At 36.5% G+C, this 26,242-nt stretch overlaps 1 protein-coding gene across 1 annotated transcript; it reads right to left on the bottom strand.

Annotated features, from left to right (window-relative positions):
• On the bottom strand, nt 1–26,242 carry ATP6V1B2 (ATPase H+ transporting V1 subunit B2). Its single transcript, XM_080797042.1, has 14 exons — nt 26,086–26,242; nt 19,165–19,220; nt 13,832–13,930; nt 12,969–13,062; nt 12,761–12,838; nt 11,965–12,104; nt 11,495–11,596; nt 10,473–10,570; nt 9,607–9,730; nt 7,636–7,786; nt 5,845–5,927; nt 4,537–4,641; nt 3,340–3,469; nt 1–1,441 (listed from the first exon to the last, which is right to left on the bottom strand). The coding sequence occupies exons 1-14, from the start codon at nt 26,219–26,221 to the stop codon at nt 1,302–1,304; spliced, it is 1,536 nt and encodes a 511-aa protein (XP_080653168.1). The 5' UTR covers nt 26,222–26,242; the 3' UTR covers nt 1–1,301.

Here is a 26,242-nt window from a genome sequence, read left to right as displayed (position 1 = left end):
AGGTAACTTCCATTTAATTTAACATTTATTTTCATTTTATATCCAGATGTCACATTTTCTACATTAAAATATAATCATGCTGACTCCCCCCCCCACCCCCTATACCCTCAGAGAAAAAAGGGAAGAACTTTACATAACTGGAAAGATGGAATGCACAGAGAAGTTGCTATTGCACCAAGTAACAAAGAACACAAAGAGACCAAACAGTAGACATGGCAGAAGTGCATAGAAGATAGCTCAGAACTCACAGCAAGAAGGAGCGAGAATTAAAAGGCAAAAGCTTTTAAATGCTATCACTTGTGCCACAAGGTTACCCTGAAAAGGCAGAGATGGGTCAGAAAACAGGATCAAATAGGGGATCTTCCAAAGGCTGCTCTCTAACAGAGTTTAAAATATCCATACACAGAAGAACTTTCTCCTCTCCACCTTACCCTCAGCATCTGGTAAACATTTGAGAAACTTAAACCACTGTTAGCATGTCAGAATGTAGAATGGATATGGGTTTTTCTTTCTTTTATTGTACCCCCACTCTTTCCAAGCAACAGTTCTATTAGTTATTTTAATTACGATTTCTCTGTAGGGAAACCCAGTAAAGATCATTAAGACAAGGCATCTCACTACTATCAGATCAATGCCAGCTGTGCAAAAGCTGCAGGATTCTATGTTACTCGGAGGGAGAACAGTAAGACACAGGAATCCCGATTCATAATGACTAAAGAGAAAAACAAAACTCCTTCTCTAATCTAGGCATTAAATAGGAAAGAGCAGGTGGACAGTAAAAACCGTCTGCTTAGAGCAGCAATACAGACCTATGGGCACAGCAACAATTCAAAAACAAATGCTCAGGGAAGAGCCCCTGGCTCTTCAGAGAGGAGGCTTCTTTTACACCTGATCCTGGCTCTAAATTGGAGATCAAAGCATTATAACTTCAGACAGTGATACTCTGGAGGGGGCTGAGAGGTAAGGTCAAGGAGACCCATATAATGAAGACATTATTAGGCAACTAACACCACCACTATGTACAAACACACACATCTGTAGGAAAATTTTACCTCCATCTCTGTAGCTATTTTAAAAACAGCACTGATGATCCAGGTTTTCTGAACAGGGGATATTTTAAAGTCTGTTAGAAGTTTAAAACATTTCAACACTGGCACAGTATGTTACCTATTCTTTGTTTTTAATTACAGGGTAACAAGGTAAACTCCAACACAAAGATGGGGGAGTGGGGGAGTGCAAAAGGAATAAAGAAAACAGAACCAGTATTTCACAAGTGTATCAAGCCAGCGATGCAGTAGCAGCTAATGCTTTGCAGAGTCTCGTGGGTAAAATTCACTCAGGGTGCTCTGAGGGATCCTCTTCAGCATCTCTTTGGGGAAGATTCGGAGCAGTTGCCAGCCAATGTCCAAAGTCTCATAGACAGTGCGGTTTTCATAAGGACCTTGGAAAAAATTGAAATTGAATGAATAAAGGCAAACTACTTACAACTTACCAGTGTTATTATTTATTACACTATATAGGACTACTGTGAGCATCAAGTATTAACAAAAAACAACAACAACAAAAAGACAAAGCAGTTAGGTCTCTTAACGCCAGATGCAACCAAATGTGTAAGTGAGGGTACAGAGAGTAAGTACCATTAGGAATCAGAGAAAAGGGAGAGGCCTGCAGGCTAGAGGCAGTGGGCAATCTAGCGTGTGTGGGACAACCATGTGGACAACTGGGTAGGATCTAAATACCTGGAGCAATGGAAACTAGACCCAATGTTTTGTCTATGGATTACTGAGAAAGGCAGTTTTCCAGGAAGAAAGGATGAATGTGAGGGAGGGCAGTACAGACACTTACAAAACCTTAAATGTCAACTGAATACCTTGAATAGGCCAGTTGTTTTCAAAGTTGTTACTAATTATTTTTAGTAGTAGAGTCATTCTTATCCTGCAAATAAATCTGATTTCTTAACTATGGAATCACAGTGGCTGGAATTCTGGTTTCTTTTCTCTACCAGAAAAACTTCATTTTTTATCTTTTTAAGGTATCATGGTTCTGCACTAAAAAAAAATACATATCTTTTTGGGTTTAAGGTTAACAAGAAATGCATCAAATAAATAGAAGAGTGTAGTGAGCATGATGCATTATTCCAAAGTTAACACATCTGTGTTGAGTACCACTGAGGTCAAAAATAGTGGCAAGAGAGAGACCAATCAAAACAGCCTGAAAATTGTACATGTGCTATGTAATGAAAACCATTACTGCCTTTTTACTAGAGACACAAATCAATACAATTAGTAATAAGTTTATTCTGGCAAATATTAGAGGGATATAGAGAGTCAGGAAAAGTGGTGAAAAAGCTGGCACTAATGACCAAGATGATGAGACAAGGGTTTGGACTAGGCCTTAAGACTCAAAGTTGGTCACAGATCAGTAGCTTTCCACATTATCCAAGAACTTGTCCAGATGAAGAATCTCTGGCCCCATCCAGTTCTACTGAATCAAAATCTGCAATTTAACAAGATCTCCAATTGATTCAAAAGCATATTAAAATTTGAGAAACACTGGACTAAGGTACACTAATGGAAATGAAACCAGAAGAGGATTATTTTAAATAAGAACAACAAAAATTAGTAAATATTTTGTTACCAGAGAATAAATGAATAAAGTTATGAATAATGCCCAATTACTGAGCTTGGACTAATAAGTAGGACAACGCTCATACAAGAGGTAGACAGATTGAAAAGCAAACTGCTAGGCAGGTAGTCAGCTTAAAAAATACTATGGGTTCTGACCATGCTGAGCCTGAGGAGATGGCAGCATAAGCAAAAGTATTCTAGTTGGCAATGTGAAATTAGAGCTTCATGAAGAGGATAAGGATCATACATAGCAATTTAGTCAACGGTAGAGGGAAAAAGTCAAAGGAAGTCAAAGGAAGGGGAAGCACAGAAAGAACAGGGAGCTAGGCCTTTAAAAACATAAACAATGTAGGAACAGGAAGATACAAAATCAGAAAAGGAGATGACAATAAGTGAATCACAAAAGCACCACACTACCAAAGCATGAGATCATTTCAGAGGGGTGAAGAAGAACCAGCAATGGAGGCAGCAGAGCAAAATGCCAGGTGTAAGGAAGGGAAAAGTTCAGATGGGAGCTAAATGGATAATGGACTTGAAGGCAGAGAGGAAGGAGCCAGAGGGCTAAGTGCAAAGACATGACAGGCAGTTGGAAAAACCTCTTCTCTAATTAGAAGGAAAATCATCTGGAGATCAATGCAAATTCTCTCAGAGTGGGAAAGAGATCTTCAAAACTATACATGAGCTTATGTTTGCAAGAAAATAGTCATCTTACCCTGAGCAATGAAGTTCCTCTCAAACTTCTGCAGAAATTCCAAGTAAAGAAGATCATCTGAGGTTAGGGCTTCTTCTCCAACAACAGCTTTCATGGCTTGTACATCCTTACCGATAGCATAACATGCATACTAAGAGAAAAAAAATATTTAAAAAAACACCGATAAGATTTTATAAATGTTAAAAGTAATCTGGGCTATAAATTAAGAGTATTTCTGTAGTTGTCTTTGTAAGAGACCACAGAAGGAATTTCACATTATTTACAAACACAATTCACATAAAGTTCATATGAAAGTACCAGATTTTATTATAAAGTAGCCTCATTGAGAAAGAAGTCTTCAGGCATGCAGTCCACAGACACTACTAACACTCTAAAAAATACACTTCCTCAGTATGTCAATGAGCTTACATTTTAAAGAGCATTTGAAAGTCAGAACTCATACCACAGAGAAATCCATCTCAAAGTTCAAGAAAAATATTTGTGGTATGAGTAGGTTTACCATTTTTACTTTAAGGTCAAAGGTATTTTTCTTTCTTTGCACTTGGTGTACAATCTCATACAACTACAGAAACCAAGGATTATGGGGCACCTGGGTGGCTCAGTCGGTTAAGTACCTGCCTTAGGCTCAGCTCATGATCCTGAGGTCCTGGGACCAAGCCCCACATTGAGCCCCACATCGGGCTCCCTGCTCATTGGGGAGCCCGCTTCTCCCTTTCCCTTTGCCCCTCCCTGCTGCTTGTGCTCTCTGGCTCTCTCTGTCAAATAAAAAACAGCAACTACAGAAACCAAAGATTCCATAGAATAAATAAAGCTGTATCTCTTAGTGTTCTGATGATTGTTTAATTTCTTAAGTAAGAAATTAGAGTATCTTTTTAGGAATATTCTGTACTTATTATTATGGTCATTAATAAAAACCTAAAATGGCCTTATGGCTTGTTTGTTTTTAATTTATCTTGTATACCATTAGATGTGGGTTTCAAGCAAAGGATTTTTAATCTTGAGTATCCGCAACTATCCTTTGAAAAAAAGGAAGACTGTTTGGTTCCAGTGAACAATTGTATCTTCCACATGTAACCTATACTAAAGTTTTACTCGTATGGGGGTAAGTACAGTGATATGGAAGAAAGATAAGAGGTGTAAGACAGCAAAAAGAATGGACTGAGAAAGGTGTTCATTTCCTCAAGAGGATATACATACCAGCTGGTTAGATACATCGGCATGATCCTTTCTGGTCATACCTTCTCCAATGGCAGACTTCATTAACCGTGATAATGAGGGCAGCACATTAATAGGCGGGTAAATCTTGAATAGAACATGAGAGAAAAAATACATTTAAATACAAAATTCAAGATTTATCAGTAGTAAAGAAGCATTTTGAAACTCATTATTATCCCTTAAATTACATAAAACTTCTATTTATCTCCTAGAGGAGTTCTAATATCTTCTCCTAGTTAGAAAATGAAGTGAGACTTCATGGCATTTCTTTTGAGAATCAAACTCAGAAAGTGAAGTCTACAAAAACCAATACAAGGTGACACTGAAAAACTAGATTTTCAACATTTGCTGACAGTATCAAGTCTAAATAGCCTCTGAGCTCTGACTCATATAATCACATACCAAATAAAAAGATTAACAGTAATTTCACCTAAACACTGATATTAGAAGCTGGAATCTGTTATAGAACCATCAATCTTTTTTTTGATTATTCAGTCATTAAGAAAATAGTATCTTGTCATTTAACAACATGGATGGGCCTTGAGGGGATTATGCTAAGTGATATAAATCAGACAGAAACAGATAAGTACTATTATGATCTCACTTCTATGTGGAACCTAAAAACAAAAAAAACATGAGCTTATGGATAGAGTAGACTGGTGGCTGCCAGAGATGGGGGCTGGGCAAAATGGGTGAAGGGGGTCAAAATGTACAAACCTCCAGTTACAAAATGAATTAAGTCATAAAGATATAATCCAGAGCATTGTGACTATAGTATGTATAATACTGTATTGCATATTTGAAAGTGGCTAAGTGACTAGATTTAAAAGTTATCATAAGGAAAAAGTATTTCATAATTATGTGTATTGATGGATGTTAACTGGACTTGATGTTGATTATTTTGCAATATATATCAGTGTAAAATCACTACTTTGTACTTAAAGCCAATATAATGTACTATTAATTATATATCAGTAAAGAAAAAAAATAGAAAAAACATTATTTCTGTACTAATAATAAGATTGGTAATTATACCCCCAAAATTCTTTGAGACCACTGGCTCCATTTTAAGGCACAAAAAAGAAAAGTGGGTACTTAAATCTTAATACTAGCACTCTTACCCACAATAGGTCTTGGTATAAAAAAATGACAACTATATAACCATATGGAAAATAAGTTGATATTTTCTAACAAAATAATTCCTAAAAGCAAAGTCAAAGTCACTAATCACGAAAGAGTAAATGAAGAATAGATTTCTAAGCTTTGCAGCATTGCTTAAATGTCAAATACCTGTCTATTGTGCAGCTGTCTGTCCACGTAGATCTGCCCCTCTGTAATATATCCAGTCAAGTCAGGGATGGGGTGAGTGATATCTACCAGAGGAAGACATCTGACATTAGTTAAAGTATCCATATCATATAAACGAATCACAGGAAGCCAGTGTCTGTTACATACAGCATTATATAAAACAGTGCTCTTTAATTTTTTGTGATGACAGAAAAGTTCTGTATCTGTGCTGGTAGCCACCAGCCAAATGTGGCTACTGAGTACTTGAAATGCGGCTACTTGAAGTGAAAAACTTTATTTCAAATTTTATCTAATTTTAATGAACTCTGGAATTTAAACAGCCAAATGTACCTAGTGACTATCATATTGGATGATTTTATTTACTGAGTTGCAGCACGGTTAGATATCTATTGGCACATAAAGTAAATTAGCTGCATTCAGGAAAAGTACCATTGTCTCCTAATTATTTCCCCCCAAAATATAAATAAAACTCCAATTTAAGCACAAAATTGCCTGGCAGAGGTTTGCCAATTTAACATATACTGAGAGAACATTCTCAGTTCATAAGCTATTCAGATGGATATAAACCATTTCAACATGGGAAGTACAGGAATGTTAGATAAGCAAAACACCACTATGCGGGCAGCACCAAGAAAGTTCTACAAAGCAAGATGTTTCTAAGTTAGTTGAATTACATAAAGTAATCTTACAGGTACTTTTTTGGAATAATCATTTTCAAGTCAGAGACAGTACAGTATGAATTATGAATTCAGACTGCGTGGGTTCTAAAACTATCACTTCTTAATCTCAATAGATTACTTTACCTTCCTGTGCCTCAGAGTAGAGCATTCACTTCAAAGCTGCTATGAGGCTCAAATGAGGTAATATTTATAAAGTATTAAAAACAGCACTCAATTATAGTGAGTTATTATTCTGAAAATACCTTGTAAAAATTGCTTTTTAAACACTGAGACAAGAAACAAAAAAGCAGTCATAGAAGGAGACTACTGACTTGTTTCACTCCTGAGCATAAACTCAAACAGGTACTGCACTGTGTGTCAAGTAAAACGGAGTCATCTTTTAACCGGCCCTCTGTCCTGAAAGTCTTGTGGCATTTACTATTTGTGCTCTTCATCTGACACTTAAGCTACCTTAACTTATTGGTGCATGTACATAAAAAATACCCAAATCAATCCAAAAGATCAAGTAACTTACATTAGAGAATGAATTAAATAAAAAAGAATTTCCTTATATCTAAATCAGTGTCCCACAAATAGCAGACACTCAGTAGTAACCTAACAAATGAAAATTGAAAATTATAATTACAAAGGAAATTGTTTTTCTTCTTCTACGAAAGGATGATTACTATGGGCAGTTTACAAATGAAAAATTTCATTTAGATACAACTCACCTAGTTAAGGTAAACTCTTAAAGGATAAACCCTCAGAAGAATTTGAGCTCTAAAACAAATGAACACAGGGGAAAAGGCAAACCAAGAAACAGACTCTTAATTACAGAGAAGAAACTGAGGGTTGCTGGAGAGAAGGTGGGTTGGGGGATGGGAAAACAGGTGATGGTGATGAAGGAGGGCACTTGTGATGAGCACCACGTACTGTATGTAAGTGATAAATCACTAAATGCTGCACCGGAAACTAATATTACAGTGTATGTTAATTAGCTGGAATTTAAGTAAAAACTTGGAAAAAAAAATTTTCAACTCAAACAGGCAGATGTTCTCAGAATCAAGTCCTTAAAATGTTTATGTCTGCTATAATCCAAAGACCAAAAACTTACCATCATTAGGCATAGTGAGAATAGGGATTTGAGTAATTGAGCCATTTCTACCTTCCACTCGACCAGCGCGTTCATATATCGTGGCTAAATCTGTATACATGTAACCTGGGAAACCTCGCCGACCAGGCACCTCTTCCCTGGCTGCTGAAACCTGACAGTAAGTCAAGGAGGAGAATGTCACACACCTGAATATGAAAAGTAAAGCTTAGAACACATTAGCTTGAACATACCCAATTGCAAAGCTGGAAGTATCATCTTTCACTTTTAAATACTGTCTCCGGAAGATAATTTAAAAATCTAGCAACACAACTTCAGATTATTCTGCAACAAAAATGTTGACAATTGGGGACCGAAAGTGTTTGCTACAATCTTATCACCATAATGCAAATCTTTAATTAGCTTGCTAGAAAAAAAAAAAATCTGCTTGGAATTTTATAAATCAAAGGAAGTTATTTTAAAACTAAGAGAACATTTTTAGTTCACAAGATCTATGTCATGCCATGGATCTTGCAATATTTATGTAAGCTAATGTTAAAAAGGTCAAAAGGGGAAGAAATACATCCCAGGAATCATCTGATGCAGCTTACATATTCAATTTAATCCTCACAACAATCCTATGAGGATTGTTGATAACCCCAATTTATAGTTGGGATCAAGGGTCAGTTAAATAATTTCCCAAGATCACAGAGCCAGGAGCTCGTTCATTGCACAAAATAAGAATAAATAGTCTTTCTCTTGGAGATATGCACATTATAATATAGCTGTGTATATTAATCGATAACCACCAAGAACCCTAAAGCACTGAGCCCAACTTTTAGGTGCTACTCTGGCACCTCCAAAACAGTATGCTATAGCAGTGTTATTCAAAGTGTGGTCTGCAGACCAGCTTTTATTAATGGATAATGAGATAACACAGAAAGTAGAATAAGCATTTAAAAACTCTAACGGTAATCTGGCAGAGCAATTTTATGTCCGTTGGATCTAGTGGGAAAAAAAAAAAAAAGAAATACCAGGGTTGTAAGTTACGTATGTCTTTAAAATATGCTTTTCTGGGACAGCTGGGTGGCTCAGTTGGTTAAGCAGCTGCCTTCGGCTCAGGTCATGATCCCAGCAACCTGGGATCGAGTCCCACATCGGGCTCCTTGCTCAGCAGGGAGCCTGCTTTCACCCTCTGCCTCTGCCTGCCACTCTGTCTGCCTGTGCTTGCTCTCTCTCTCTCTCTCACTAATAAATAAATTAAAAAAAAATAATAAAATAAAATATGCTTTTCTAATAACTCATTTTAATTGTACTTTAGAAAATTATTGGTCTGTGACAGACGGAAAGAAAAATGCTTCCCTGAAAAACCACTGCAGCAGAGTGAGATACGGTGATGGATCTCAGGGATTTTTAAGAAGCCAGATACTTATATAGAATGTCTCTTCAGAAGTTTTTTTATCCCCTTTTACATGTTTAAAAGAGTAACTTACTCAAAATTTCAGTATTAGAATGTATTAGAATGTATTAGAATGAACACCCCAAACTTCTGGGTGGTACCTGTTAGAACCTTAACACTGTTCCTAAATAAACACCATGTTTTCTGAAGGAAAAAGTTCTAAAAAGGGTGGTGTCAGAGTATGCTCTTCATATTAACAATAAAAATGAAATTCTGAAAAGGGTTAAAAATCGACAATCTGGACAAAACATCCTGGGAGAGTAATTGAACAAAGAGCTTGTATCATTTGCTGCCTTTTAGAGTCAAGTCTTAAATACATAGAGATGTGACAGTATGATAACTAGGCTAATAATTATATATAATTTATAATCATTTCAACTAGACAGAAAAGAAGTTGTATTTTCCTTTTCGATTAATTAAGGTATTCTACTAATATTTGAGTGATGAACCTTAAAAAAACATGAATAAAGAAAAATGAAAACTTGTAAAGAGACAAGATAACTCTGAAAAGTAACCCATTTTGAAAAAAAAGTTACCTCTCGAAGGGCTTCAGCATAAGAACTCATATCTGTTAGGATAACCAACACATGTTTCTCACATTGATAGGCCAGAAATTCGGCTGTAGTAAGAGCCAAGCGAGGAGTGATAATTCGCTCAATACTGAAATGGAATATTAAGTCCTTTGTTACTCCAATAAAAAGTCAAAAACATAAATATATAAATATAAATTAAAATATATAAATATATTTTAATTTATATTTTATATTAAAATATATCTTATATAAATATATAAAAATAAAAAGACAAAACAACATGTTGCTGGAAATTAGAGTCCCCCTTCAAAAGTTTTAAATAAACTGAGAAAATTTATTTAACTTTTAAGTAACTAAATAAATTTAAAAAATAAAAAACAATTATTACTTTAGAATAAGTAAGCAGTCATTTTTTTTCACAATAAGAACTACTTAATGCTACAAAGTTAGATTATTTTAGAAATGGACCCATAATTTCTCAGAACTATATTCCTCTCAAAATTGAAAGAGAAACAAGGAGGGAGGGAAGAAACAGGGGAGTGGCTAGATTTCTCAGGTAAGAGGAAAAGATCATTAAGTATGGTCTGGGTCCTAGATAATTTACATGTATTATCTCACTTAAAATGCACAACAACAGTATGAAACAAGTATTACTTATATTTCCTCAAAGAGAAAACTGAAATTCAGAGCCTGTGTGATTTGGCCAAAGCCAAGTAACCAGCAAGAAATAGAGTTGAATTTAATTAACCACAGCTCTCCCACTCCTAGCCCCATGTTCCTTTCATTGTCACATTTCACTTCCCTTGTCTTAGGTAACATTTTTGATCTGAAGCCCGAGTGAACAGAAAGAAACAGCTCTATTTACTCACGTTGGGTCATTAGCCAAGTTCAAAAAGAGGCAGACGTTGTCCATTGAGCCATTTTCTTCAAAGTCAGATTTGAAGAACCGGGCAGTTTCCATGTTTACCTAAATAGCAATGACTTCATCAGTGCTGGGAGAAGAAAAATTCTCAGTATTTCTGATGAAGGCTAATCTATGGATCTACACTGCTCCCTCTTTTGAAGTTTCAAGTACGCACAAAATTTCACAAAAGCCAACAGAGTAAACAACCTGCTCTGGGCATAAAGAAAATTACTTAAATTTTGCAGTCAACCTGCAATTGCACTACTGGGTATTTACCCCAAAGATATAGATGTAGTGAAAAGAAGGGCCATCTGTACCCCAATGTTCATAGCAGCAACAGCCACAGTCACCAAACTGTGGGAAGAACCAAGATGCCCTTCAACGGATGAATGGATAAGGAAGATGTGGTCCATATACACTATGGAGTATTATGCCTCCATCAGAAAGGATGAATACCCAACTTTTGTATCAACATGGACAGGACTGGAAGAGATTATGCTGAGTGAGATACGTCAAGCAGAGAAAGTCAATTATCATATGGTTTCGCTTATTTGTGGAGCATAAGAAATAACACAGAGAACATGGGGAGATGGGAGAGGAGAAGGGAGTTGGGGGAAAGTGGAGGGGAAGATGAACCATGAGAGACTGTGGACTCTGAAAAACAATCTTAGGGTTTTGGAGGGGTGGTGGGAGGCTGGGTGAGCCTGGTGGTGGCTATTATGGGAGGGCACATATTGCATGGAGCACTGGGTGTGGTGCATAAACAATGAATTCTGGAACACTGAAAAGAAATTAAAAAAATAAATAAAAATTTAAAAAAAATTGCAGTCAAATGTTAAATTTTAATCCAGAGTTTATCCAAAATGCCAAGTCGCAACTTCTCTGCCTAGAAATAAATCCAATGATGCATGTGTGGTTTTCTACATCGTTCTAATAAAATAAATAATCTTATAATGCCATACCAAAACAGAAAAAAATTATACTTACACCCATAGCAGCAAATACAATTGCAAAATTTTCCTCACTGTAGTCCACTACATCTTTGGATTTCTTTACCAAACCAGCCTGGCGACAGATTTGTGCTGCAATCTGATGAGAAGTACAAAAGAACTAAGTTGAAATTTAAAATAACACTTCTACAACAAAATAACTTTTATCCTAAACTTTTTGGAATTGCAATTATAATGAATGAAATTATGTTCTAAAGGACTTACCCAAAAAAGCTACTTTGTGCTTTTTGTAAAGATTTGTAAGAGTAAGCAAGAACACAGACATCAGGCATAGATTAAGATTCAATGTAGCTGGATTATATCAACAGTAACATTGAAAATTGCTGAAATGGGTATTGGGTACAAGTGAGTATTGTTAAAAACCTTTTATTTGGCTTTTTATTAACAATGAAGCATTTAGAAATTCTCCCTTGTTAAATTTTACACCAAACAGATCCTAGCTCTCACCTCATTGTGTGGTAAGCCAGCAGCAGAGAAGATAGGAATTTTCTGCCCCCGAGCAATACTGTTCATGCCATCTATGGCCGAAATGCCAGTCTGAATCATCTCCTCTGGATAGATTCGACACTGAGGATTGATTGGCTGGCCTAATATATTTCCAAAAGAGAAAATTTTAAGACATTAAGACTAAAACATATAAGCCATTTCTTTTCTCTCTTAAAAAAAATCAGCTATTGGGCACCTGGGTGGCTCAGTGGGTTAAAGCCTCTGCCTTCGGCCCAGGTCATGATCTCAGAGTCCTGAGATCAAGCCCTGCATCGGGCTCTCTGCTCCGCAGGGAGCCTGCTTCCCCCTCTCTCTCTGCCTGCTTCTCTGCCTACTTGTGATCTCTCTCTCTGTCAAAAAAAAAAAAAAAAAAAATCAGCTACTTTTTAAAATCTCAAACTATTTAAGAAATCTTCCCATTAGCCTTTTGTAGACTCACAAACTATATGGTAGCAGAACAAGTTCCTAAAGAAAAAAAGGTACAGTAAATAAGAAAAAAAATCCTAATTTAGAAGCCATTTATATTTCAAAGCAATATTCATTTCAGATATGCCATAGTGACATTTTATAATACCTTAAAATATTTACATAAAATTTTAAGATGATTTCTAAAAAACATAAATTTATTAAATAAAGCAATTAATGGGGACCACATTGGTTATCTACTTAAACTATCACAAAAATCACTCTCTATTTGACAAAGATATAAAACAGAGGCTATTTTCTTCAAAACCCAGAAACCCATTTATCATCTTACCCATGATGTCAAGAAAGTCTTCAGCCAGTACAACAGGACCCCTGTCGATGGGTTTGCCTGATCCATTGAAGACCCGACCTGTGAAACAGTAGCAAGACAGTACAGAGTGGACCATGACTCCAATAAGTAATTTTTAAGAAAGACTCCATGGAAATATGTTTAAAAGAAAACAAATCTCTGCTCAGAATCCATAACAACATCCATTTACCAAGCATATCCTCAGACACCGGTGTTCGGAGAATATCCCCAGTAAACTCACAGGATGTTTTCTTGGCATCTATACCCGATGTCCCTTCAAATACCTAGTGAGAAAGAGAAGTAATCAGAAGGGCAAAAGGAATTTAGATTGTAAGTGCTTAAGTATTATTTCTGTCTGCTCAACAGCCCATATACAGTAAAATACATATATACAAACTATTTTCAATATAACGAACAAAGAAAAGTCCACGGTGATGAACCAAACTGCCAACCTCTAGACCAAAGATCATGACTCTAGTCCAACTCCATCAAGCTAAGAATGTTTTTTACATTTTTAAAGGGTTTAAGAAAAAAAGAAAGGAAGGTAAAGAAAGGAAGAAGAATATGCATTAGAGACCTGAGGTGGTCCCATAAAGCCTAAAAAATTTATTATCTAGCCCTTTCAGAAATCTTGCTGACACTTGCTCTAGATTACTTTTTAGGGGAACATGTAATTTGAGAAAACTGGCATTTCCCATAATTGGTAACATTAAAACCTAGGTATTATAAGAGATGATTTAAAGAAAACAGGCTCAGATACTGCTAAGGTTTTATCCCGTAAGTTATAAATTTTGCCTTTCATCTCTCTCCTTCCATGTGATTATCTGCTTTGTTTAAAAAAAAAAAAAAAGTTTACCAATGGCAGTGGAGCTACTGGACTAGGATAGATATAGGTGGCTATCATTTGGCAAGACAACAAGAAATAATAATTTTTTTCTTCCCACAGTCAGTAATCAATCTCTAAAGATAGACTTACTCAATGATCTCTAGAAAAGGCAAGAGGTGTTCCTTATGTTTTTGTTCAACTGGCCAGATTTGGAAAGTGATGCTTACCTGAACCACTGCTTTGGAACCACTAACTTCTAGAACTTGCCCACTTCTCTTTGTGCCATCTGGTAATGTCAAGTGGACAATCTCAGCATATCTGGGAAACTATACCAATAAAATAAAGGGTCAATAACCAATATTTAAAAGGTCCCCAAATTACTCTATACGTTCTATCTCTATCATAGCATGTATACAGGTAAAATCTCCCTACCTCTAAACCACACAGGTATATACTGAGAGTCTGTAACATCCTCAGGTAGTTTACAACCTTAAAACACTTACACTGGCACGTGTAATTTGGTAAACACAGCATAAGGTAGAGAGAAAGGTCTTAAATCCATAAAACAGCAGCAATTAGTTTTTTCTCCTGTGTGTAAGTTTTAAACTTTGAGACTAAAGAAAGGCGCAAAACTTACAATAACCACATTTCCATCACTCAGAACTGATGTTTGCTTCTGGGCTGTGTGTGTACTCACCTGTATGCTTTGTGGGGAAGGGGATAAAATGCCAATTAAAAATACAATAATCATTATTATAATAAGATAAATGTGTCCTCAAATTCTCCTAACCAAATACATATTCCTCTTTCACTTTTAATATTTTAAAATGCAGTTTCCAAAAATAGATTTTAGTTATTTTACATAAATGACAACATACTAAATATATTATCCTGCAACTTTTCATCTTCTTCACTTGACCTTATGTTTTAGATCCATTTTGGTAATATTTACCTCATTTTATCAACATAATCTATTGAAAAGCACATCACTACTTTGAGTGATGTGAAGGAAAATATCTCTCAATTAAAATATGGTGCACACCTGATTTAAAAATTCTTGATTATGGAGATGGTAACATGAATAAATGGGCATCTTAGAATCAATGTTAAAATAAAACAAATGTAGCTAAATGACACAAGGCTATTCCAAATTTACACTATTACAAACATGCTACAAGAGCATTCTTCCATGCAGCTCCCTCAGGCCAAGTGTGTTTTCCCTAAGGTATTTGGTTACCAAGTGGTGGGCTACATACAGGCTGTGCCCATTCTATAAATTTTCAAGTTACTCTGAAAAGGAATTGTATTAATTTACAATCTCCCTAGCAGTATACAAAATCATCATTTCCCTACAACTATGTCAATCTTACATTACTGAACTTTAATTTTTGCCATTTTGATAAAGAAAAAATTAGCATCTTTTCAACTTGTACTTTCCCAATTTTCCTAGTATTAAACAGCTTTTCATGTTCACTGACAATTCAGACTTTATTACCTATGACTGGGTTATATCTCGTCTCTACATTCCCTATATTTCTTCCACTTTTCAAATGGATCTGCTTTTTCTTTAACGTGTAGGAGCTTTACAGATTCTGGATATCAACCCTTTCGTAAATATAGATTTCCACTCTGTTATCTTGCACTTTACTTATTTATTTTTTTTTTTAAGATTTTATTTATTTGACAGAGATCACAAGTAGGCAGGGAGGCAGGCAGAGAGAGAGAGAGAGGAAGGGAAGCAGGCTCCCCGCTGAGCAGAGATGGAGGGCTCGATCCCAGGACCCTGAGATCATGACCTGAGCCGAAGGCAGAGGCTTTAACCCACTGAGCCACCCAGGCACCCCTATTTTTGTATCTTATCATACAGAAGTTTCAAAACTTTTTAAGTACTAAAACGACTTGTCCTCCTTTATGATATGTGCCTTTTGTATCTTGTTTAGAAAACCTTTTAATTTAAATTTATACAAATGGCTTTTGATTTTGTCTTCTAAAAGGTTCTTCAGGTTTAGGCCTTTAATTCAATTGGCTTTGTTTGTGGTATGCAATTTTACTTTTCTCATTTTCATTCTTTTTCATATAGAAAACCAATTACCCCAATAATATTTACTAATACGCAGCACAACATGTCCCCTCTTGACCTGTACTGATGCTTTTATCATTGACCCAAGTCAAATACCCAGCGTGATAAGAACTGGTTTCAGAGTGCTTAATTTTGCTCCACTGATACAACTGCTTATGCCTGCACCCAATCTTTAATCTTAATTACTTTATCTCTAACGGATTCTGTTCCCTGGGTGGAATCAGTATATTTACTCTGAGTCCTTTCATTAACAAACATGGAATCTCCCTTTATTTTAAGTCTTCCAACAAAGTTTTACAGTTTTCTGTAAATAATGAATTCTGGAATATACAACACTCCTGATTTCTGTAGACTGATTCTTGTATCCAGCAACTGTGTTACATCGTTTCTAATAGTTTGCCCACTGAATGACTTGGTTTAGTTAATTGTAACACCAAGAAATGATGACTGCTGTGCCTTTTCCCTTCTAATAGCTTTATACCTTTATTTCTTTTTTCCCCCTGCAACACTGTTTAGGTTTCCCCCCAATAGCTTTATACCCTTATTTTTTTTCCCCCGCAGCACTGGTTAGGTTCTAAGTACAAAGACGGAGAGTGTGGGAACAACCAGGCATCCTCATCTTGTTTCTGAGTTAAATGAGAATTTTACCAGAGTCTCGTAAGTATGTTGTTTCCTATAGGTTATGGTGGACATCTTTTAAGAGGTTAAAAGTTTGTTCTACTCTTTATTTCCAAGAGACCTTTTCTTTCTTGCTTTTTTTTTTTTAATGGAAATGAATAACTTTATCAGATCCTATTTATTTATCGAGAAGGCCATAAGCTCTAGTTTAATCCATGAATGAGCTGACTTAAGCTAAGTTACTGATATATTTCTTAACATCAAATCATCTTTTTTTTAAAGATTTTATTTATTTACTTGACAGACAGTGATCACAACTAGGCAGAGAGGCAGGCAGAGAGAGAGAGGAGGAAGCAGGCTCCCTGCAGAGCAGAGAGCCCAGTGTGGGGCTCGATCTCAGGACTCTGGGATCATGACCTGAGCCGAAGGCAGAGGCTTTAACCCACTGAGCCACCCAGGCACCCCACATCAAATCATCTTTGTATTACTGGGATAAATTCTACTTTGTCATAATTCTATTTTTTTAATATAATTATTTTTGCTAATTTCCAATATATGAGTATATTTTTATTAAGAATTTTGGAATCTAAAAAATCCACAGTGCCAAATAATTCACCCGATAGGATCAACAGCTCTGTGATCACATCCTATGCATGCATGAAATCAGCTGTACTTCTCTAAAATAAAATTAAGGCTACCAAGGCCATAAAAAAAAAAAAAAAAAAAGAATTTTGGAATCTGTGCTTTTAAGTGAGGATAATTATCTTTCTTCTTTTCTAGTATTACCCTTTGTCTGGTTTGGAAATTTAAAATATGCCAATTTCAGGGATGCCTGGGTGCCTTGGTTGGTTAAGTGTCTACCTCCGGCTCAGGTCATGATCCCAGGGTCCTGGGATTGAGTCCCACATCAGGCTCCTTGCTCAGCAGGAAGCCTACTTCTTCCTCTGCCTGCCACTTTCCCTGCTTGTGTTGTCTCTTTTTGACAAATAAATAAATAAATAAAATCTTAAAAAAAAAAAAAAAGCCAATTTCATAACACGACTTGAGTAGCAGGCTCCATCTCTATTCTGACAAAATTTATGTAAGATTATCTGTTCCTTGACCCTTTAAATTAAAAAGCCACTATAAATCTGGAGTTATAAAACCATTCCTACCCCTACCTATCATTTATTTACCAGTTTTTCCTCAGCTGGAGCCCTACCCCAAGCAAACATTCAATGAAACTTTTTGAACACTCTTAAAGTTACTTTCTCAAAGATGTCTTCTAAAGTCTTTCTCCTTACTCTCATAGCACCCCACACTTAACCTTCATAGCACTTACTAATTAGGTATGTTTATCTGCATTATATTTGCTTCTCCCCTACATGATGCTCCACTGGGGGAGGACTCATGTGTTCACCATCATATCTTCTGTTCTGAGCTCAGTGTTTAACATAATTGAAACCTGAATATTTTGGGGGCACCAAGGTGGCTCAAGTCAGCTAAACACTGACTTCAGCTTAGGTCATGATCTCAGGGTCCTGGAACTGAGCCATATGTTGGGCTCTGCTTGTCCCTCTTCCAGTGCCCCTCCCTCTGCTCATGCTCTCTCTCCCTCTTCTCTCTCAAATAAATAAAATCTTAAAAGAAAAAAGAAAGGCAAATATTTTTGTTTTCAATAACATTTACTAACAAAAAGTTTCATGTTTTTAAAATGTAAGCCAAAAATGTTATCTAATAAAGACTACAGAAAAAAAAGCTTCCTATCTTTTCCTCAAAAATAAAAGTGCAGGCTCTACTCTTTCACAAAACATTAATGGGTACTGACCTAAACTTTGTGCAAATTGAGTACACTATATTGAGACTTTGAATCAAATTGCAGACTATGGGTATGAGACTGTGGCCCGGAGGTAAATTTGTTATGTTTAATCCTGAGGTTAATTTGTATAGATACCTTGTCATGCATAAAAATATAATCTTAGTGATAAAACTGAAGAAACAATGCATTTTGCCCTTTCTTTTATGAAATGTTTTTCAATTTCTTTTCTGCTTCTAGAGGGATCACATGCCAAACATATTTCCATCATTACTTTTCTCAACAAACAATAATTGTGTGCCTTTCGCCCAAACTACCCCACCATCAACCAGTACATAATTACTGTTCTAGAGAGCATACTATATCAATTATTTTCTCTGAAGATATTTTAATCATAAAGCTCAGGTAGGAGGCTTTCTGTAGGGTATTCAATTATGGTCTATATTCTACGTCACTTTTTCTATGATAACAGTCTTAGTGTTTATAATTCTTATGTACAGGTGTGGCTAAAAAAAAAAAAGATATAACTCCACATCCTCACAACAAACTAAGTAAAAACTGTTCTTTGCTTTAGGGCTTTAATTACTGTTGAGATAATCTGTTCTTGTTTGCTACCTGAATACCAGTGTCAGGCCCTCAAAGATAAAAGTAACTTTGTTTATTCACTCAAAGATCTTAAAATTTAGTAAAAAAAAGACAAATACTATTAACAAATAGTTATAACACATGGCAGTCTATGACAAGAACCAGAAGCTACCAGAGCTATACAATAACCTAGAGGTTATAAAACACACTCATATATTACTATTGTTTTTCCTCAGTAAACCTGTGAGGTAGGATTGACCAAAAAAAAAAAAAAATCTGCAGATGATGTAGTTTAACAGAATCCATATTAGATCCACCACTGGAATCCAGTCTTCTGACTTTTGATTTAAAACTCATCTCCTATGTAGCACTGACATACAGACCAAAAAGTGGGTTAAAAAATCACAACATAAAATTTAAAGTATACTGAACAGGACCATGTTTTTACATAAATGGTTAAATGATTATCGCAGTGGTATTACCTTAACATGATCTAAGATCACTAGTGGACCATTGACTCCTGATACTGTCTTGTACGCTAGAAAGAAAGAAAAGAATCAGCTTTAGTCGGACAGGACAACAACCTACAATTACCTCTGCAATATTATCAAAAAGCTCCTCTCTCTACGGCACTTATTATAATATGGAGCACTCAAACAGAAAATTTTTTAATTGAATTTATAAAATATACCTGTGCCTGTACAACTTTTCATAATCCACCTTCATCCAATCAAAACCATTTTGCATTCTTACTGTAAGTTACTTTGTTTTAAGGACCCAGAATACAAAAACAAAGAAGGCACAGAAGAGCAGAGTTCTTTCAAGAGTTCCCAGTTTTATATGGAGAAGGGGTAAGAATCAAGGGCTATAACAGTACAGAGGGTTTGTGGGAGCAGAGGAAAACCCCAGGTAAGGAGTTCTTACCTAAAAAAGGAAATGCTTTAAAGAAGAGGAGGCACTTAGCAAAGTAGATAAAGGAAAGTCTCAACAACTTTAAGCACAAGTGACAAAACTCACAAAGGAAATCTGAGAAAATGTCATCTGTGAGGTAAAAGCCATAATTAAATGATGTCATAAAAACTACAGGGAAAAGAGCTTTAGGAAGAGGGGAGCGGGTAATGGAATGAAAGGCCAGAGGTCAAATATGATCCTTAAACAAACAAGCAAAAAAAAAGTCAAATGTTACTGTCAGTTTAGAGGCTTCTATTTTCTACTGCAAGTTATTCTCTAGGATTAAACTACTAGTCTATAGGGCATGACTCAAATCCTTCATTTTAGAAAGGAGGTAGCTATCCTGCAACCCTACCACACCTACAAACATGTCAAATGTAATGGTAATTAGTATAAAACAGAACGTTCAGGAGACAGTAATTCTAACAATGTCAGAATTAACTAAATTGAATGATCAGAACAGTTGAAAAAAAAAATGAAGAAAACTTACTACAAGGCATTGAATACGTTGTGAGAAACTGTCCACCAACTGAGAATTTTTTACTTGCTTGATTTCTTCTGAGGTCTTGGGACAGAAATTTCTGGCACAAATGTAGACTTCCAAGAATGAGGAAACCATTTAATATATCTAGTCTGTCTACTAAAGGGGCTTGAGAACTTAAAAACAGGAAGCCAGTACCCTGGTACAAATGCCGAAAGCAGGAAAGCACTACTGGGGCACTTACTTGTCATTCATACTCATAGGACATTTAAACCTGATACTAATATTTGCCTGAATATCTACAATTGTAATAATCTCGAAAGAGGTTCCCAAATGACTTTTTTAACCTCAGATAATAAGAGGCAAGTCACAAATTAAAAAACTTAAGTTATCTGAATGGATGGTAATGTAAAACAATTAATCATTTGTTCCCTTTAAATTACAGAAAAACCTCAGCTGTCACACTTATTTTTTTAAGGAAATCTTCTCCATTGTATGAAAATAAACTAATACTCTTAAAAATAATTTCTACCTCTAAAAAATTTATTGTTCTCATTTTTAGTGTTCAAACACTCAATTTTTTAATGACTTTCTAAAACTGCTACATAGAAATGCAGAGAGAGCTACATTTGAAACATGTTTTTCTTAGAACCCAATTTTTTAAAATATAGGAATAGCAGCTCAAAACCTTTACTTAAAACAGAGATAGGAGTAGGATGTGGGCTGGTGGGGTTGGGGGAAGGATCCAGTTTTGAGATTTAGAAGCAACTGTTTTGAATAAAATGTAACCAACAAAATCCTTTAGGTTTTGAAAATTTTTTCCACCATGATTTCACCTCCTTTAACTTTAACTTCTACAACAAACATGCTTCAGAATCTCATGTTTAAATTCAAGCTCATTTAAAATTAGGAAGTTTTGCCAGTCACAAGCATAAGCATGACTGAGAAAAAGAAACACTACTCACTGTTTTTGCTGGAAACAGTGAATCAAGCTGACTTCTATTAAGATTCTACTTCATCAAAAGCAGTCTCTAAATTTGCAACAATGTATATAGCCTTTTCATATAAAAAGCCTACAAATAACTATTCAAATTAACTGATTAATACCTACACCACCAATATAATTCAATAAGTACTTGTCAGGAATTCTCACTTAATCTCCGTAAAAATCTACCAAGTTAAAGAAGAGAAAAATGACACTCAGAACTCAAGTAAACTGCCCAAGGATCTGAACTTAGAGTCTGGCTCCAAAGTCACTTGTTCTTTTAACTCTGTACTGCAGCTCAAATTCCAAAACAAACTGGTTGTTTTTTGTGGTCTGGTACACTCCTGTAATTATTTGCAAGACTTACATAGCTATACTAACTCAGAATAATTTCAGGAGGCTGTAACTTAGCTATGAAAAAGTAAGCTATTTTTACTATTTAATGCACTGGACAGTATTTTTCTTGTGTCTACATTTTGTCACTACTGCTAAACAATCTTTCTCAAATGGGAGTATAGACACTGGAGGAGTTTTTAAGCAGAAAAGGGAGAATCTAATGAGATGCTTACTTCAGCAGTTTCCCCTCACTGCAAAACACACACACACACAAAAAGCAAGGAAACTACTTCGGATACAAATCAGAGCTTAAAGAACATGGATGATTTTTTTTTTTTTTTAATTTATTTGTTTGACAGACAGAGATCACAAGTGGGCAGAGAGGCAGACAGCGAGAGGGGGAAGCAGGCTCCCGCTGAGCAGAGATCCTGATGTGGGGCTTGATCCCAGGACCCTGGGATCATGATCTGAGCTGAAGGCAGAGGCCTAACCCACTGAGCCACCCAGGAGCATGCATGATTTAAATTAAACTGACATATACAAATTGAACACTAACAATAACCCAAACCCAAACAAAAATATCAACAAACTACATTTGGAGAGTGTTTTGTACTTACACAGAATGTCTTCAGATAGGTTACCTCATTTCAGGCTCACAAAATGCTGGGAGGTAGGCAAGCCTTATATACCCACTCTACATTTAAAGAAACTAAGGCTCTGAAAAATTTGTTACTAAAAGGGAGAACCAGACTTAGAACTCGTTTTTGTTTGTTTGGCTTCCCCCACCCCCCAACTCCAACTCTTTTCCTTTTCTATGACTTTATAATATCTCTGAACTTAGTCTCCAATATAATTAAAAAATATAGATGACACAGTTCTAACATTTGGATTACAAACAGGTACTAGAAGACAGTTTATATAGCAACTATAGCTCTTTTCCATAATAATAAAATGTTTAAAAAAATACAAGCAGAAAAAATGATATCAAACCCTTATTTAACTCTAAACAGTATTTATCCAGCCTTCCTCACTATTATCATTAATGGCCCAAAGCAGAGAGAACAGTTTCAAGTAAAGCTGCCAAAGATATTATAGCTGCTCTTCTAAAAAGTCAAAACTTATTCACAAGTTATATAAACATTTCTGTTTACCAAAATAATGAACACTCTTCTTATGAAAATTTCCAAATGAATAAGAAGTTAGGTCTGCAGGGGATAATCAGAATTTCTGACAACACTGACACAAGTTACATTACATGGTGAGCACATTTTAAGACCAAAACGTTACATCTTTGATTCTGAACTATTAAACAGGCAATAAGTATTTATGGAGTAATATTTCAAAACCAAAATCTACAAAGGTTTTTGTAGAAGCATATGTTCTGTAAGATGACATCCTCTTCCTCCTGCAGGATGTGAGATTGTTCAACACTAGTAAGGCCACTTAATGATTGTGAAATTTTCAACAAGAAAATTGGATAGTCATTGCACAAGAGATCCAGTACTCTAGTCTCTACCTTATTAGCAAAACAAAAATCCCCCGGCAATCATCATCTATTGTGCAAGAACAGTAGAGACCCACACCCTGACAGGTGGACAAAAAGGGAGAGGTTCTAGAAAAAGTAGACTTATGATTCCTTTACTTGATTTTTTCATTGAGGCTACCTCTGCTTTATGAAATAAGAAACAAGGTTAGTTCTGATCTAAGGTCTCAAGAACAATGGAGATTATCTAATTCAAAATGTTCAGTATCTAAAAGTTCAGTATGTATTACTGAACTTTGCTCAAAGTTTAAATAATTAAGTTTTCTTTCCTTGTGAATTTAGAGATTCAACTAAAGTGCTCAAGATTATTCTAAGGCTGTGCATCTCATTTCCCATTTCTTGTTAACAGATCCAATATCGTGAAGTTGTTTTAAAACAGGATCCAATTTGTACAGTGGTACTGCCAATATTATTAGTCCCATTCCTTCATTCAAAAGCACACATTAAGTAACTACATTAATATGCCATCTAAGACAGTATAATCAATCTTTAGAAAAATTAAGAGGTTAATCAGTATTTATTCAGAAACAATTAGAACTGTTGGGCTAGAATAAAGAATATGGCAATTTAAGAAAAGGATGATATTCAAATGTAGTTAGCTGTTAGCCTAAGTATGGAATCATTTATGCTATTCAGAATAACCCAGATACAGAAAAGTAACTCAACCAAGTGTCCCAATTCCCTACTCTGATTCCAGCCACATTGAGAATCTACTAAACTATTAGAACAAGGTTTAAATGCAAGTTATAAAACAATTACAAGACACCTTCTATGTGTCAAGTACTGTGATAGGCAGTGAGGATACAAAAAATGGTTCCTGAGGTTCAGTTTTAACCATTATATTATAACAATTTTGTCAGGAGGAATCTCATCTGGAATTCTTTTTTTTTTTTTTTTTAAGATTTTATTTATTTGACAGAGATCACAGGCAGGCAGAGAGGCAGGCAGAGAAAGAGGAGGAAGCCAGCTCCCCACTGAGCAGAAAGCCCAGATGCGGGGCTCCATCCCAGGACTCTGAGATCATGACTGAGCCAAAGGCAGAAGCTCCAACCCACTGAGCTACCTGGGTGCCCCTCATCTGGAATTCTTCAGCCACTGGCTAAGCACACAAAGAATACTGAAAAAGCGTACTCATCTCCCTTAAGGGTTAACAATCATGGAGTACTCTTGAAACAATTTTATTATTTCTGTTGATACTCTTTGAACTGACACAGAATGAATAATAATATGCAAACTGACTATTGCACCCCTATAATCTTTTCCTAGAAGCACCACTAATATCTGTCTACCCAAAGAAAAGTAAAGCATGCAAATGCAGTTCATAAAAGAATATGAATTATTAGGTATAAATTTATTGTCAGAATCTATAGAAGAATGCATCATCAGTTAATTTCTTTGAAACATTCACTTCAGCTTATATAAACCTCCAGTAAGCATTCTCAGATAATTCAGATTAATTCCCACTGTAAAAAGCACATCTCAGCAAACCATGGAATCAACTGTATTTTTCTTCCTCCTCATACTGCAGTGCTGTCATATGACCTAGTGACAGATCAGGATAGGATTAGTCAGACTGGAGGGCGGCTAGACTGAAACACTTCCATCTGAAATTCTTTTTAACCAATGAGCCACCCACAAACAAGCATTCTGGCAACTAACCAGTGCAAACATAGTCTCACCACCTGGGGAAACATCAGCTTCCCAAGTTTTAAAAAGAGTCTATTTCCAGGGCTCATCCCGAATTCTGAAGGAAGCTGTGAAAAGATCTGCTGCTGCACAACTGTACTGGTTAGTAATAAAAAAAAAAATTACCTTTGGAACTACTGGGTAGTCCACTTAAAACCGCATTTATTAAGGCAGGTTTGGTTTTTGTTGTTTTTTTTTTTTAAATAATCACAGCACTTGAACACGCATGTGATATATTCTGCACATACTGCTATATAATATGGGGGCGCCTGGGTGGCTCAGTGAGTTAAGCCTCTGCCTTTGGCTCAACTCATGATCTCGGGTCCTGGGATGAGCCCTGCATCCAGCTCTCTACTCAGCAGGGAGCCTGCATCCCTGCCCCTTCTCTGCCTAGCTTTCCACCTACTTGTGAATCTGTCAAATAAATAAATAAAATATTTTAAAAAATACTTTATAATATGGCCAAAGCTGCTTGGCTTCCCCAAGATAGCCTTGCACTTAATTGTGTTAGATTTAACTTGTCAGTAAATGAAGAGACAATGGTTTAAAAAAAAAAAAAAAGGGAGGACCAACGAGAATTAAACGAAATTTCAGAGGCGCCTGCTGGCTCAAGTCAGTTGAGCAGGTGACTCTTGATCTCAGGGTCCTGAGTTCAAACTCAGTGTTGGGCTCCACGCTGGGCGTGGAGCCTACTTTTAAAAAAGAAAGAAAGAAAGAAAGAAAGAAATAGAATTTTAGTTTCTGTTCTGCCAATAATTGTTTAAAATCTGGCAAGTCCTGTCCCTCCCAGAACCTTAGGCTTCCTACTGTAAAATGAGAGGGTTAGACTAGGTGACCTACAGGGTACTTTTCAGCTGTAGCGTCTCTGATACCAACGTGTCCTCCTGTGCAGCAGCCCCTCCACAGAACATCTCCCTCTGGCTGCGGGCCTGACCTTCATCAACGAAGGGCCAGACCACGTCAGCGATGGCACTACTTAGTCTCCCTCGGAAGAACTCCTGACCAGCCCTGAAGATCTACACTGGTGGGAGGAGATGGGAAGGGGCGTTCCCTCGACCCCTACATATCCAGCTGAGGTCAGGGAATGATTAAGATTGAAGTGACAAGAAGCTGCCTTTCTTTAGAGACAAGAAGCAAGAGCCCGAGGGTGCTCCAGTCAGGAAGTTGGAGAGGGCGGGTCAATAGCCAGGAGCCCACCAAGCCCCGGAAAAAGTTCTCGTCGATGCTCTTGCCCTCCGCCCACCTATGTTACGAAAACATCAGGTACACTCAAATCTCCTTCTAGAGACAGACTAATGAGTCAGAACAGGTGGGATGAGAAAGGGAAAAATAAATCCCCCCTCCCCCGCTAAGCAGGTGAATGGAAACAAGAGGCTGAGCTAAGGAGCAAGACAGGATTCGTCTTTTTCTCTGATACTCACTGAGGCGAGGCTGGGAAAGGTAGTTCCGGCTAACTGCCAGCGCTTGCTCCCGAGATCCCACCACAGGCCCACTGGTGGGCACGGGTAGCTCGGGTGCGGCCCCGTTCACGATTCCCCGCATCGCCCGCAACGCCATCTTGTCTCCTCCGTCCCGACT

The sequence above is a fragment of the Martes martes genome, assembly GCF_963455335.1.
Source record: "Martes martes genome assembly, chromosome: 2".
Classification (NCBI taxonomy): Eukaryota; Metazoa; Chordata; class Mammalia; order Carnivora; family Mustelidae; genus Martes; species Martes martes.
Note: the sequence above shows the minus strand (reverse complement) of the source record. Positions and strands in the feature narration are given on the sequence as shown.

Coding starts and splice junctions, on each gene's coding strand:
- ATP6V1B2 (XM_080797042.1), bottom strand. CDS start 26,221: ATGGCGTTGCGGGCGATGCGGGGAATCGTGAACGGGGCCGCACCCGAG. Junction 10,571..11,494: donor TTGTATTTGCTGCTATGGGT/GTAAGTATAATT, acceptor ATTGCTATTTAG/GTAAACATGGAAACTGCCCG. Junction 9,731..10,472: donor AACTTGGCTAATGACCCAAC/GTGAGTAAATAG, acceptor ATTCCATTTCAG/TATTGAGCGAATTATCACTC.